A 15,916-nucleotide genomic window follows, 5' to 3' on the forward strand; every position below is an offset into this window, starting at 1 on the left:
AACCACTCGCGCTGCGCAATTTATCTATGCCGGTAGATTGGATCATTGGAATTGAATTCCATCCTAATAATCATAATTTAGACACAAATTAATTAAGCTAATATAATTGTATGTGGAATATAGTTGTATATTATAGTTGGTGATATGGGAGAGATACTTATATGCTGCACTTCTACTATAGAGAAGCGAGTCTAAGAGCGTGCTATAAGAATTGAATTCCATTCTAATAACCATAATCTATAGAATCAATTTCCATCTCCCACCCCATGAATTTAAGATAGGCTTATATCTAAACTTTGGAAAGTTGTGGAATGCCACATTCCAACATAAATTAGCCTACCCCATTAAATAGATTCCAATTCCTTCAAAATGAAGGGACCCAAACGGGGCCTGAGAGTTTTCACATTATGCACCGAATAACTTTTTTCATGTTAAATAAATACTTACCAAAAAGACATGGCTTGGGAGGCGATGAAGCACTATCTTGTACTCGAAAAAAACATTGTATGGATATATGGTTAGTTGGAAGTGCGTGGCAATCGACAAGTGTCTGGCTTCATGGTCTAGTGTACGATATAATATTGGCTTTACCAAAGGCTTGGTATGATCACTCGGTAACATTACGCTCCCGAACCTCGACCTGCTCCACACATGTAGAGATCTAGTAATAATTAAAAAAAAGTAATGTGTAATTCGCTGGGGTGCTCGTACTACATCCATATCTCTTGAAATGTCAATACGTTATTACGTAGGAATTTTCCTCTCTTTATTGCAGCACATACTCTCTTCGTTCACAAATGTAAGCGTTTCTAGTTTGTTCTAATAACAAATATTTAAATTTAATTGTCAATAAAAAAATAAAGGCTGAAACATAAAAATGATTTGCTAAATTAATCATAAAACCAACTATCACAATATGTAAATCTTTCTATTTGGCATCATTTACTTTTATAGATATTATTAATCAACATAGCATATTGGAAAACAATATCATTGTCTTAAAATACTAATGTTTGTCGATAGAGGAAGTACAATCTACCTGACTCTATTATACTTTTCGAGCATCCCTAAAACGTAATTTTGTCACAAAAATTAGCATGAACACCGGCGATGGTTAGGTCTTAGCATACGAGTGCCTAGCCCATGGATCAAGATAGCACTCTCAGAAATTCTCTGCCGCTGCCTGTCACCTCAGTTACGAACATTTCAACAGTGAGCACCACAGAGTGCTGTAGGATCCTCCAAACAAAACTGACAGAATTTGCATTTTTTTTGATTGTACCGACACAAATTTAGATCTTCATACATGATGTAAGAAAGACCCCGTTACAACTTACAAATTGCTATATCACCAAATTCACCATCAGGCGAATCCTGGAACCAACTGGTGTTTCTCAAGTTAAAGCGGCTGGGTCTGGGTGAGATTATACCACAGCACACAGCATATGTCGACGACAAGTCTCACGTAAGTAATACCCCGGTCCAAAATGAGCACAATTGTCTACAAGTCAGATAGCAATACCCCGGCACGGAATACAGTCTATTTGAAAAAAATATCAGTTGAAACATTGCAATTTCTTTAGGATTTATAATTTATTCCACCATTCCAAATGGGGCCTAAGATGTTACTGTGACCAGGATTACAGTATGTTTAAAAGAGTATAAGAGGTTGATTTTCAAATATCACTGTCGATTTTCATCTTGTGGGAACAGGAAGTAAATGCTCATGCAACAAGTTTTGAAGCAAGGACTGTTACCATAATACATGCCATTATCCTAGACTGAAAGCATCGAATTGGCAAAAGGATTGGGCCTTACAAACTTAACCATGGCATCATGGATAAAAGAAGAAATATGCATTTCCTTACATTATTTGTTCATCAAACTGCTACTTTTGCTCCAGCTATGAAAAATAGCGGATAATTTTTGTCCCGCGCACGCAACTACAATCATGGCACTTGTCTGATCATCAGTCAGGCTCTCAGATGCTTGTGAATGCCAAAAAGTCCAGAGAAAGCTACAGTTCACATCGGGAAGTGGCTCTGGGTTATCTGCTCTTCCTTTCATCTGGAGCCCCTGGGGTACGATGAATGGCAGTTGTTTGCACCAGAAGAGGGGTAGTCATTGAGCACAAATCCGTACGTCTAGCATGGACGAATTCTGTCTTGTCAATATTTATAGTCTGAATGTTTCAAGGATTTCAAGTCAGTGGTGCTCTTCAGAGATAACAGAATGAAAATGGATGTGGTTTTTGTATGTCTTTGTGGTCTGTTCCAATCTGGTGCCTACTACCTCCCAGTGGCATACCTAGTTAGCAACTGGCATTTTTACTACATTGGGAGAAAATCTGCACAGAAGGTTGTCAAGTTCAAACATAAAGTGAGATAATCACCTGAGTTGTACCTGAGGTTGGAGTTGCTTTTATTCCCCGCAGCATTCTTAGGCCTATTGCATGGTAAACACATCCACACATAACCAATGAACAGTAAGTCAAAATTGTTATGAACAGAATACAGCTGAAGAGGATTACCATGCACTGGTTCAGTGCTTGATACATGAAACAGAGAGCCTAAGGCCAAAACCACCATGGCTATGCACAGTGGAGGTATTATCTTCATCCCCAAACACCTTTCTTTTGCATATACAACCACTTCTCTAACTTGTCTCATAGTCTGATGATTCTAAAGGCAAGTCTGCTCTTTTATAGCAGCTCATCATCGAAAGAGAGTTAGTGGATCATGATGTGTATACCATCTGTCCAAAGTCCAATCTTCTGCTTACTTTTGAAGCGCAAGAGCAATTTTCTCGCAAATGAAGTAAGTAGGCATTTTCAACTTGGGCAATAAAATGCCACGCCAATATCACATCACATGCTTATGGCTGTTAGAAGGGAGCTCTTGCCTTTCTAGAGAAGTTACAGGGAAGAATAAACAAGAAAAAGACAAACAACATTTAAAGGTATCTATTTTTAGTGGGCCAAACTTCAGTGACTATATGGTTCTTTCTACTTGCTAGCAGGAAGTCGATACCTTTTTTTTCTAACCATGTAACCATGTAACATGGCAAAACATCAAGGAAAAAGGGAGATCCAAGAACACGCATATATCCAAAGAGGAATGGTTAGACTGAAGACTGGACATTTACAACTAGTATTCGTAGAGAAATGAAAAAAGAAATATTTTTAAATAAAAATAGAAAAAAAATTAGGAGGTTTAAAGGTGCACTGAGCCACTGACAGGCATTTAGACGGAAGGAGAAGATGGGAGGTGCACTATGTACCACAGTTTGTTGGTTTATGGCATGGTAGAAATGCTGGAATCTCTGTTGTTCTTCGACTTATATTTCAGTTGGTTAACAACCACTAGTTTCCCTTATCCTGAAGCCAGCAATGTGGGCTGAAACCAGTAACGTTAGTCCCTGTACCAACTAATTTTCGCCAACTCATTTGAAACAAGCTAATGTCTTATCCAAAACAGTACACTGTACTTACATCAAAATCTCCACGACAGTAGGACATTAAAAATAGAAAAGACCTGTTGACATCTTAAATTTAATAAGTACCTAATTAAACATCTTATCATGTATTAACTCAAAAGAAAGGTTAATTTCCACATGCAAACTGAAATGATATCAAGGTAAACAAAAGTACCAAACAATTATTGCTTATTATTGTTGGAAAAAAGTGAAATACTTGGTCACTGATATATGTCTCATTTTCTAGTTCACATAATTAATGAGGCATGTGCAATACAATTTGGTACAATTCAAAAGCACTGAAAATCTCATCTCTATTGTCTTAGCATACATCACCCATTTGGAAATGGCTAATATAAAACTAACACTTCCAATGAACACAATAGCATAATACAGAAAGAGTTTGGATGTGTGGAAACATTAGGTGGACTAAACAATAAACTCTTAAACTCTATTACGTATCACGAAAGAACAAAATGCACTAGTAAAGTTAGAAGAAGAAGGAACACAAACATTTTCTAAATCCATCATCCTCAATAATATCTAAAGAGATCCCAAGTTGCATGACAAATACCCATCAAATACCAATTGCTGGCCTTTTCTTCTTCCAGATGCATCAGCATATGCAATCAGCAAAGATCAAATTTCATAGTATAATTTAACAGTATAAGATGTATCAGTAATGTACGTATCCTTGTTAGTTACTCATAATTCCATACATATTACTCCATATATATCTTGTGAAACACAATCCAACACACCAGCAGTGCATTGGAAGAAGATGAATGAAAGAATAATCTCCAAAAACTAAAGCAACAATATTTATCAATGGAAGAAAACAATATTCTTTAAAGCCGTACACTCATAGCCCATAACTCATACTAATGTTGAACACATATGAAAGGTAAATACATAACAATGAAAAATCGAAACCAGTGAAATGTCTGTAAACTAACAAATGACCCCAATGCATACACAAGAAAACTTTGGTGTACTAAGTTAGCATACACATCACCTCAGCAGAATGTTCAGATGATCATAAATCTTTTAAAAAAAGCAACGAGCTTCCACTGGACTATCCATTTGTTGATACCTTGAGATAATCCTTGCACCAGCTGCCAGCTTTCCTCAATTTGTTATTCTCTTTGCTCTGATCAGCACGATGGTGAGCCATTATAACAAAAACACACCTTTAAGAAAGGATTTTATCTTGTGAACTGTGGTGGAATGCACCACCAAGACATATTTGAGAATATCCAATTGTGTTCATGTCCATTCACAACAGCCATTTTTTTTTGTTGGTGAAGAGTAATCTTAATTGAACATGTATGCTTTCTCAATACCTCCCGCGCTCCTGTCACCTTGACAAGTCCCCTTGACCAAGAATCTCTCAACCAGCTCTTGGTTCAGTCACAACTATGTTGAGGCATGATGTGTTCTGCAGTCGAGCGCTTGTCACACTCATGACCATAACATATACCTAACGAAGTGACCCCACAAGAAGTTTCATGTTCATCACTTCCTCCTGAGTTTTCTCATGCTTTGCCGGTGTAAACAGCTTCCAGAACCCTGTCGGGTGCCGCCGCCTCACCATTTCCTCCTTCTCCCTGACTAGTCCCCCAAATATCCTCTCACATTCTGGGTACGGCTTGACAAACATGTTGTAGAACCTTCTGCGACTGAACCTCACATAGTGCTTCATCTCAACAGGGTCCCCGAGCCCGCCAACTGATTTCAAGTGCTCCACCACATTGTGCCGCGGGATGATCCAGTTGTCGAGGTTCACCCCCAGGAACTCTGGGTACTGAACCAGCCACCGAACCTCGAATCCCATTGTGCTGACCAAGAACTCCACCTTCCTCTCCACATCCTCAATTGAATACAGCATCACCCGCGGCTCGGCGGCGAGCACCCGAAGGGCGTCGGGACGGGTCAGCCCGCGCGCGTGCAGGAGCTCCACCCGCCGCCGGGCGGCGACGGTGGCGCGGAGCGCGCCGTGGGCGAGGACCTGCTCTTTGACCGCCTTCCGGCACCGGATGTCGCGCAGGAACTCGAGGAGGCGGGACGGCTCGCCGGGGTCCATTGAGAGGAGCCCCTCAGGGTCGGACGCCAGGGCGGCCTTGATTTCGGCCCCCGTGAGGCGGAGGCCGGCGAGTTCCTCTAGGAGGCGGCCCAGGCGGTGGTGGCTAATTGGGGCCCGGAGGCGGCAGAGGAGGGAGGTGGACTCCGCATCGGTGAGTCCGCCAGTTCTGTGGAGGAGGTTCCGCAGTCTGGCGGCGGCGGTGGCTCGTTGGTGCTCTTGGGGCTGCGCGGTTTGGGCGGCGGCGCCAGGGTTGTGAAGGATTCGCTCGATGCGAAGGAGATCACGGCGGTCGGGAGGCGGGGCGGAGGTGGATAGCATGGTAGCGCGGGGGAGGAGGCGAAGGAGATGGCGGTGGCGGAGGAGCCGGAGAGCGAGAGCCATGCTGGCGGCGGTGGCGGCGACGGCAAGGGAGAGAAATCCCCAGTCCGGTTCGGCGAAGTGGTGCCTCTGGCCCCACCTGTCGGTGCTCCAAGTTACGTAAACAAACTTTTGCCGGACGTTTTAACTCCTAAACCGCAGTTTAACCTTTTCAAAGCAAATGCTACGAGAAGTGAATTGGTGATACGACCAAAACTTTCACTAGTGGAAAAACGGACATGGGTCCTAGACTCATGTGTCTCGAAAATTCAATAAGAATTAATCTTTCGAGACAAAAAAATTCTCTTAATCACGAGTCATTCATCCAGAACTAAAAATCTCTTTTAATCCCGGTTGGTATTACCAACGGGACTAAAGGGGCCGTCATACATGCGTAGCATGCACGTGGTTCCTTTGATCCCGGTTGGTAAGACTTTTTCCTTTTTACCCTGATTTTTTTTCCATATTAATACTAATTGTTGCTTCACTTACATATATACATTTATACGCATACATTCTTAGCGTACGCTACTTACACGTATACTCTCGTATTGTATGCATGTCATATATATATTTCATGATAATATATGCATAATATTAATTTTAACTACTATATATACAATTCTTAGTATATTATACACATCAAACTAATATTAATACAATTACTATATATAATAATTTGTCCTCGTAATTCTTAGGATCCTCTCGTCGTGGTGTTGCTCGGTTTGGCTATTGAATATCCATCGTATTAAAATTCTTATTTGAGATTTATCACCTCGTCCAATAAAATCCTATGAGTGCTTCTTGGATTGCCAAAAAACTTTCCTTCTCCCAGAGTTCTTCGTGAATCTGCCACATATGTAATTTGGAGATGTGAATAGCTAGAAAATGATTAATAATTAATAGGTTTATTTTACGTACAGTTATATGGTCACCTTGTCCCTCACGAAATGATGTATGTGCTCACAGATGTAGTATCCACATAAATTATTTCCTTATTTTTGTCTCAAGCACTTTAGTGGAAAAAAATAAGTTATGAAATATTCGTGTTAGAGAATATACAAAATGTGCAAACTTCATGCATACAGGAAAAGTTGTACCGAATGTAAGTTTTCTTTGAAATCACCACGGTGATACTTATGGAATCATTTCCATACGCTGCGAATTAAAATAATGAATATGATACAGTGTTAGGTGAAAATTTAGGAAACAAACTTTTGTATGGAGATAAAGATATAGAATTATTACAAGTTAAGCATGTCTTGAATATCTTGGTACTCGTCCTTTGGTTTCCTCAGCGAATCAAACATAATAACATTACTTTGATCAATCATAATATAAAAAGAATCCAATAATAACTGTGTACATAAATGTTCATATTAAAATTAACTAATTAGATGAGGAAAGGAAAATGAAAATAGACGGTATCCAATTGGAGAAGATAGGACACCAACTGCTCTGCTCGGCACCGTCAGGGCACGACGCGGAATCCAGCGAGGAGGAACTCCATCGGAAGGGAAGGCAATGGGAAAAGGGAACGAGTCTTCTTCTCAACCAGTGCACGACGGCGTTGGTGATTTTTCACGACAAAATAACGGCAATGGCACACAGGGGATCAAAAATTAGAATCATTGTAGGGATGCTCTAATTTTGAATGGTACATAAGGAATGGTTATAAGTTTTAATGTCCTACCAGGAATTTACTCAAGATATTGACTTGTTTATTGTGGTAGCTTCTTTTTTTTCTTTATATACATGCAGTAATTTCAAATGGCTCAGTAAATATACATGTAGGCTTCCTTCACCATCTTTAATAGGACCTCTTTAATAATTGCACCATAGCTACAAAACATGCATGTAGACTTCCATTCTACGTCCATGATTTGATGATGATCCGTAAATATGTGCTAATCATGAATTAATTAGACTTAATAGATTCATCTCGCGAATTAGCCTCCATCTGTGCAATTTATTTTATAATTAGTCTATATTTAATACTTCTAATTAGTATCTAAATATCACATCTCGGTGTGATAGGGAATTCGTGGAACCAAACATCCCTAGGACCTCTTTAACAGATCGATGAGCTAGCATAAAAGTTTGTGTATACACACTTTCAAAGATGTGTTATTGGTGCATGAGAGGCACGTCTGCTGATAAGCTGTGCACATACCTATATATCATCATTATTGTCGTGCATTGTCATCAAGTGTTACAGAACAGGTTTTGGACCGTATGATGTGTGATAGAATAATATAGAAAAATATGTTAATTTGGTGAAAGGATTCATTCATACAACGTGGACCTGCTTGTTCGTGATTTGTGTTCCTTGTTCATCATTGGTTCATTGTTGTCAATTGTGTTTACGGAACAGGTTGAAGACCTGATGATCAGTAATGCATTAATATACATATGGAAACAGAGCCAGCCATTTTCAGCTATATTAATGTGTAAAGATTTCTGTCCGTACGGGTTTGGCTATACAACACAGCCACTGTGTCACTAACCAACGGATACGCTGTCAATGGTGTATGTCAGAAACCAGGTGTAGGACCTGCATGCATTCGCACAACACTATGCACTCAACACAAAACATTAGTTCCTGATCGAGAAACAAGTATCACCACATTAGTTCATACACGCATATACATACTGCAAACAAGTATCAGCAAGCAATAGGGAGTGAGAAGTATCAGCAAGTGTCCTACTACCACCACAGAGAAGGTATGACGGGGCTTGATGAACGGTTGCGCGTCCCAACCTTTCTAGAAACTAGCCTAGTCTAGTTCTGTCAGTGTGTGATCCATGCGTGGTTCATAGTTGTTCAGTGTCACAAGCAAGTAGCAAGCTATCCAGCTGGCAGCCTTCTTCATTCTCAATCAACTCCTCGTAGAGCCTTTATAATTGTTGAATTGTGTCAACCTGTATGAACCATTAAAAAGGTGGGAAAACCTTTTTACCAAGGCGTTGAAGGCAACTATCCAAGAAATGAGCCTTTTGGCCAAGGACCAGAGCAATTTTATACCTGAAAGCTATCGCCATCTACAAGCTCTCCTGATGCTATTCTCCTCTCATATTCCACCATCGGACCACCTCTTCCAATATCCATCAATTGTTTAATAATGCATGTAATTAAGTTGATTCAAATGGCCCCAAAGAGAACATAGAAGGCACCACATATAAAGAGAAATGAGAAATTGACCTCTGATCGAATCAGCCGCTGCAGTGGAGAACATGGACCTCACTAGATCCACACCTGGACTTGCAAACATGATCAAAGCATTCTGCTGCCTGATCAATCTGGTTGTTGATGGGTGGCTCTCTGCATGGCGCCAGATGAAACGGCGGAGCTGCCGCAGCGACCGAACTACTGATCTCATCTTCCAATATGTTTTTATTTTTTCCCCTTTATTATAGACAAACACCACACGGAAGTTATGGAACCTACAAATGCAGCAGACCAAGAATCTATTAAAATAACACACAGGGTACTCCTAAGAGTAGCATATTACCGACCATGTGACGAAACAAGTGTCAATCATGTGGGATAAACAAGCAAACATCAAAAGTAAGCAAATAAGTTAAATAAATGGGGTGGGAGCATGTGACATGGAATCTACCATCATAAAAGATAATCAGGAAAATGACATGGAAAGGCTGCTCAGTAGTGAAAAGAAATGCAGACACCACATATTTAGCTGCAATTAATAACAAGTTCAAGAAATACCAGAAAAGGAGTAATTAAAGTTTGCCGAGGAGAACTAGGAATTCGTATCAAATTGACCAGAATTACTACAGCTCCATCGATGGGCTACAAATTTCATGGCTCAGATGAAATTATTTTAATCCGCAATCACCAAAGCAAGGTCTGGAGATTAGTAAATTCTTTCACGGCGAGCTAAAGTTACAGCTCCAGGATTACGGGAGTGCATCATTGCTGGGTGTCCGAAAAATTAAAACTTGCTACAGCCTACAGATCGAGGAACAAGAAACCGAGTTACAGCTCGTTACTAGCCCGTAACGAAAAAGGCACCAGAAAGGGAAATATTTGAGAAAATTGATGCTCCAAATGCTTGCGGGGCTGCAGAGTAATTCACGAGCGATCCCTAAAGGAACGATCCGGATTTGAGCTAAAGAACAGCCGCCCCCATCTCACCTGAGCAGGAACTCCGGTGCAAGAACGGCGGCTGATGGCTAGGCTATCCCCGCCCGAGGACCCGACAGCGCCACGCAGGTCGCGACGATCCACCACGGGATAGAAGTAGACGACCCGGCGCCACAACGCCGACCGGACGTGGCGCTTAGCAGCTGCCTCAGATGGTGCCGTCCGCCAGCGACCAGGCACTCCACCAGAGGGGGAGAGCAGGAGACAATGGATGGGGGAGGGACGGGGACGGGGACGGGGCCTCCAGCCAACTCTGTACTAAGAGCCTGTTTGGCAACCATGTGTTAAAGTTTAACACCTGTCACATCGGATGTTTGGATGCTAATTAGGAGTATTAAACATAGGCTAATTACAAAACTAATTGCACAGATGGAGTGTAATTCACGAGACGAATCTATTAAGCCTAATTAGTTCATGATTTGACAATGTGGTGCTACAGTAACCAATTGCTAATGATGGATTAATTAGGCTTAATAGATTCGTCTCGCGAATTAGCACAGGGTTCTGCAATTAGTTTTATAATTAGCTCATGTTTAGTTCTTCTAATTAGCATCCGAACATCCGATGTGACACTGTTAAAGTTTAACACCTCGTATCCAAACACCCCGTAAAGCCACCTTCTGTAATCCAACCCATTAATAATAGAGAAACGAAAAGAAAGGCAAGAAGAATCAAATCAGAGCTGTAACAAAGAACAAGCCCGGACAAGGAACTGAGACAGGGAGGAATATCAGAATACACGCACCCCAATCAGGAGAGAAATCGAATATTGGCGACGGTCGAGGGAGGATGACGGTCCGGCAAAACCTCTGAAATAGGATGGGCATGTAGCGTGTGCATATTCTTTTTTTTTTAAACAAGATTATATATTCTTTTTGGAAATTTCTTAAATCAGGCTTTCGTTATCTACACACCTAAGTATATACCCCAATAATGATTGTACATTATTTGGGCTAGAAGAAGCCTGTTAAAACCATGTTTATTGTCTGTATAGCTAAAAAAAGCTAAAAGGGAGAAAAAATGTCGTCATATTTTTTTCATACCCCCGCACCCCGTTTTTATCGCCCGCCCCCGCACCCCATCTCGCCTGCCCCCATCATCTGAGAGTCTCGGTCCTTGAACCCCGTGGACCACCGATCCTTTTTATCTTTGGATGCCCCGTAGACCACCGATCCTTTTTTTACGTTTAGATGCGTGCACTAATTTTTACGTTTAGATGCGTGCACTAACTTTTAGATGCTAATTAAAATGACTAAACATAAATTAATTATAAAACTAATTGCATAAGCCGTGTCTAATTCGCGAGACGAATCCATTAAGCCTAATTAATCCATGATTAGCACATATATTATTGTAGCATCACGTCAAATCATTGACTAATTAGACTTAATAGATTCGTGTCGCGAATTAGCCTTCATTTATGCAATTGATTTTATAATTAACCTATATTTAATACTCTTAATTAGTATTTAAATATTCAATGTGACAGGTAGTCCTGCCTCCAAACGAGTTACCTCACGCCAAAGTGGGGCCATTCCTCCGCTCCATCCCCTCTCGCTAGCGTTGAAAATGGACGGAAATTTTTCTGTTCCGAACCGCCTGTTTTTTCACATTTGACCTGCCCGTTTCCATTTTTTCGAAAAAATTCGTAAACGGAACTCGGGACGGAGGTTATCAGGATGGAAACAGAAACGGGAAAGTATTTTTCCAGCCATATTTTTGGAATTCTGTATTCGATCGGAATTTTTCCATATTTTTTCGGAATTGTTCCGTATTTTTATTTTTGGAATTCCGTATTCGATTGGAATTTTTCCGTATTTTTTCGGAATTATTCCGTATTTTTATTTCAGCCCAACTCAGCCCATCGAAACCCATGTATGCAACCCTAACCGGCTAACCCTAGCCTATCCCTCATCCTCTCTCTCAGTCTCTTTGGCTCTCACGGTCTCACCGACGCCGCCTCCACCCACGCCTCCGCCTCCGCGCCTGCGCCCGTGTGCCTCCGCCTCCCACCTCCGCCCGCGCCTTCACCTTCACCTTCGCCTTCGTGCCCGCACCCGGCACCTCCCACCACCGCCCGATGCCCGACGCTCGCGTTCCAAGCCACAATCGCCGCCCGCCACCGTGGAAGAACATGTGGTGGATGAGCTCGCCGACAGGTAGTGTTGATGCCATGGATGCCGGTGGCGAGTTGCTTGCGAGGAGCGGACTGAGGAGAGGTAGCGCCGTGATAAAGAGAGGCAGTGCAGGTGGACAAAAAAAAAGGAGGCAAGCGTATAATTTCATCCAGTGGCTAGGAATTTGATAGATTTGAGGCCATTAAATCTAACAACAGATATCTCAACATACCCATGAATAAGATAACTACAGATATCACTGTCTCAGACACTAATGACTAATCGCTCCATATTTAGATAGCTCATTTGCCCCTTCTGGAAAGTGCCAACGATAAACTTGGATTGTTAATTGTGTTCATGTGATTGTGATTTGTAACTTGTGAGTATAAAGATGTGCGGTATTCCGGCTTAAGTTCCTGGCTTCCGACCGTTTCCGTTGAATTTCTGACCGTATTTGTTCCGCATATTCCGGTTCCGTTTCCCAACCCGCATTTTCCGAACCCGATCCCGTTTCCACCAAAAAATATAGAAACGGAAATAGAAATGGGGTTTTCCCGCCCGTTTCGGTCCGTTTTCATCGCTACGTCCCGCATCGGCCTGCTCTGCGGCGCCACGGCGCGCCCGACGCGTTCGGCTCAGCCGGCGCCGCCGGCGCTCGAGGGTCCTGGCGGGATCCTCAGGGCGGGGCTCGTGGCATCTGCGGTGAGGATAGATCCATAGAGGTGGTGGCCGGATGCGCCGCCATCTCCATTTCCCCATCGGCGGCACCCTCGTACCCGTCGGCGCACCTCCAGAGCCCCATCCGATTCTCGAACTTGCCAGCAAGGTCCGTCCGCCCTTTCTTGGTCTCTCGTCAATCACGCGCTGGGGCTCCACCTCCTACCTCCTACCTCCTACCCCTTTCCAATCGCTCGAAGTGCTGCGCCAAGGGGATTTACACAGGAACAGCTCAGTGCGTTCTGGCTCCCCGAGCTCCGGCGGCTCCAGGTAATGCTGCCTTGCACATTATGGTGGGGTTCGTGGTGTGGTGTAGGTTTAGATCGCTTACTATGGATTATTTTCTCGGCCTGCCCATTATGACCTGTATTGCTTAATTTGTGATGCAGTGGAAGACTCCAGTAATTGTCGTGGGGGTGCAAACTGGACCTGAGGGACGAGCAGCAAGTTAGCCTTGAGCAGTTTATGGCGCCCATCATGCAGTCCTTCTGCAGCGATTAGAATCACATATATTGTTTTTCCTGCAGGTCCCAAGGTCTTTTACTATGCCCAGAGGCACAATCTCTGAACTCTGAAGCCTCGCTGTGTGAGAGCGTTAAAGCAGATATTCGTTTTATGTGATAGTGACAAGGATGTTGCTCTCAGTGATGTGGAGCTTAATGAATTCCAGGTTTTTTTTTCCATGAAGGCTACTCCACTTTCTGATTATACACATTTTTTATTTATGGTTATGTTGCTGCTTTACAGGTCCGATATTTCAGTGCTCCTCTCCAGTCTTACTGAAATTTCAGGCGTGAAGAGAGTTGTTCAGGAGAAAATGCTTGAAGGCGTGAATGAAAAATGCATAAACCCCATTCCCTAGGAAGAGGAGGTAGCTACAACAAGCATCAGTGGTCAAAATGTTTTTGTACCATCTCCCACTTAAGCTATCTTCTGCTTGCATCCCTCCGGTTTGATTTTCCAAGCGTTGGAGGAAGAAACTCTCTAGTAGCGACCAAACAATATCATGCAATTGTTGTGACTTCTTGCATCTAAAGAGTTGCAATGTCCATCAAAGTAGTGGTCCTCTAAGATGTAAAGACAACAGCAAACTGTGAGAAAACCATGAGGCTCTCTGGAACATACTTTCCAAGGCCATCTCGTTTTGAGCTTGGCCTCTCGGGAGGTTTGAATAACATGTGCTACAATACAATTTTCTTAAAGAAACTTAGTAAAGATTGAGTAACATTTTATGGGTCACCCACCCGTTCGAAAAAATACTTATGCAGCTTATTGCACATTTACATGCTTCACTGTTGGAAAAGCAGAGCTTTTCTGTTGCCTATGTAAGCCAAGTGGGGCGAATACAAGATCATTTCAAATGAGGCAAAGAGTGATGTTGCCACTTATGCTAGTACAACATCAGCACCATTATCTACGCCTTGCAATGGTTGCTGCTGCTGTTGAAGCAACCTAGCTTCGAAGCCCTCCAAGTATTCTCTACTATTGATCTCTGTCAACCTGCAAAAGCACAGAAGCATAACAGACAGCATCAGTTGTATTGACATGGCAGGCAGAGCACTAATATGAAATCTGCAGCCTGCAGGAAACTTAAAAATGCACCCATTTCCGGTTACCTGCTAATAGTACGATCCTTGGCAAATCCAAGCTCGTTATCCACACATAGGTCGGGATCATCGCTTTTCTGTGAGCGTGATGACCTTGGTGAAACCTTGTGTGCTTCAGCAACAGTCACGATATTCTCAAACAGTTCTATTGGCCCAGCCTCTGCTGTACACAACAGCCTTGCTTTGTTCTCATACATAACCTGAGAAATCATCATTATTTGGAGATAAGCAAAACGTAGGCTGCAGTGCGCAAAATCTATCACCGGAGTTTTTTCAGAATTCAGATTGAGGGGAAATGCATTTCTGTTGTTTACATTTGAGTATAACTTCTAACTATGACGGACCACTGCATATAATCGGATTAAATGCTGAGTTTTATGGATGAATTTGAACATAATAAGTGGAATGTAACAAGGATTATACATCAACCAGTGTGACAAACCGATAAGCTGTTGTTCTGTTACTAGATCCAAACTTTGGAACACCATCGAGTGCCAGGGTGTGAAATTTTTCTGCACAGCAATGATTGGGTATCAGCAAGGTTATGTCGAGTAAATTTCAGAATCCAAATACTAGAAATTACATTGCAGCAATATACTTACTGAAGAGTCCAAAATAATCTGCTGCACCTAAAGGTCTGTCACAAAGATCTTCAAATGGAAAATATGCACAACCATTTGCTCCCAGGGGAACCTGCAAAGTCATGGTTAAGTAGTAATAACAAAAATGTGTTCTAAAGAGCAGCTTTTGGGTACTTCTACCAGACTTGTAATTTCCTTCCCATAATTATTTCAACAGTTTGTGGGCTGGGTTCCTCATCTCCAATTAAAGATTGGAGCTTCTGTTTCAGAAGCGTACTATAATGTTTGCCAACAAAATAGAAACCTTGCTCAGCCTGCTCAGACATCAGTTCAAAGATGTGAAAAAAGGAAATGGGCAGAAGAAACCAAATTGACACTACTAGCTAGCAGAAATTGGTCACATACAGAACCCAACTGACGATAGTCCACTGCAGATCCAATGGGATGCGCAATGCACCTTTCCTACAATGGTCCATAAAAGTAAACAAAACCATACTAGCATATTGAACTTCTACTGATAGCCCAGAGAAATAAATAAATCCAAAACAACTCACTTTCAAGGTGTCAATGAAAGGCAAGAAAAGATCCCGCTGTAAGCCACCTTCATAAAGCTTATCTGGAGCGCGGTTAGAAGTCGAAACAAGAATCTGAGCACAAGAGATGCAAATAAATCCATGTCAAAAGTTGATGTATTGTATAGATAACCTAAGAATTTTAGCCACTCCAGAAAGTGGAAGAAAATGGTAGCCACGTACAACGCCTTTACTGAACAATTGGCTGAACAGCCGGTTTAGAATCATAGCATCAGCAACATC

General features: G+C 42.1%; 2 protein-coding genes and 1 long non-coding RNA gene across 4 annotated transcripts in view; all 3 read right to left on the bottom strand.

Moving 5' to 3' along the window:
- Positions 1-4,268: 4,268 nt before the first annotated feature.
- Positions 4,269-6,036, bottom strand: LOC101769601 (transcription termination factor MTERF15, mitochondrial). Its single transcript, XM_012844377.2, has one exon. The coding sequence runs from the start codon at positions 5,936-5,938 to the stop codon at positions 4,955-4,957; it is 984 nt and encodes a 327-aa protein (XP_012699831.1). The 5' UTR covers positions 5,939-6,036; the 3' UTR covers positions 4,269-4,954.
- A 2,453-nt stretch (positions 6,037-8,489) lies between these two features.
- Positions 8,490-10,313, bottom strand: LOC101782803. Its single transcript, XR_001163568.2, has 3 exons — positions 10,071-10,313; positions 8,940-9,358; positions 8,490-8,836 (listed from the first exon to the last, which is right to left on the bottom strand). It is a non-coding gene; the product is annotated as an uncharacterized LOC101782803 (long non-coding RNA).
- A 3,692-nt stretch (positions 10,314-14,005) lies between these two features.
- The window catches only part of LOC101783087 (AFG1-like ATPase), a 5,469-nt gene continuing 3,558 nt past the window's right edge, over positions 14,006-15,916 (bottom strand). For both annotated transcript variants that reach the window (XM_014804976.2, XM_022825408.1), the window contains 8 exons: positions 15,857-15,916; positions 15,656-15,748; positions 15,507-15,563; positions 15,287-15,415; positions 15,123-15,213; positions 14,944-15,032; positions 14,530-14,720; positions 14,006-14,413 (listed from right to left, as the gene is read on the bottom strand). The exon at positions 15,857-15,916 ends at the window's right edge or, in 1 of these variants, runs on beyond it. In XM_014804976.2, coding sequence (XP_014660462.1) covers positions 14,299-14,413; positions 14,530-14,720; positions 14,944-15,032; positions 15,123-15,213; positions 15,287-15,415; positions 15,507-15,563; positions 15,656-15,748; positions 15,857-15,916 — 825 coding nt within the window. In that variant the 3' untranslated portion in view covers positions 14,006-14,298. The remainder of the gene's footprint in view (positions 14,414-14,529; positions 14,721-14,943; positions 15,033-15,122; positions 15,214-15,286; positions 15,416-15,506; positions 15,564-15,655; positions 15,749-15,856) is intronic.

The sequence above is a fragment of the Setaria italica genome, chromosome III, assembly GCF_000263155.2.
Source record: "Setaria italica strain Yugu1 chromosome III, Setaria_italica_v2.0, whole genome shotgun sequence".
NCBI classification, from domain to species: Eukaryota; Viridiplantae; Streptophyta; class Magnoliopsida; order Poales; family Poaceae; genus Setaria; species Setaria italica.

What these genes read in the sequence shown, in the direction of transcription:
- LOC101769601 (XM_012844377.2), bottom strand. Translation starts at nt 5,938, where the DNA reads ATGGCTCTCGCTCTCCGGCTCCTCCGCCACCGCCATCTCCTTCGCCTC.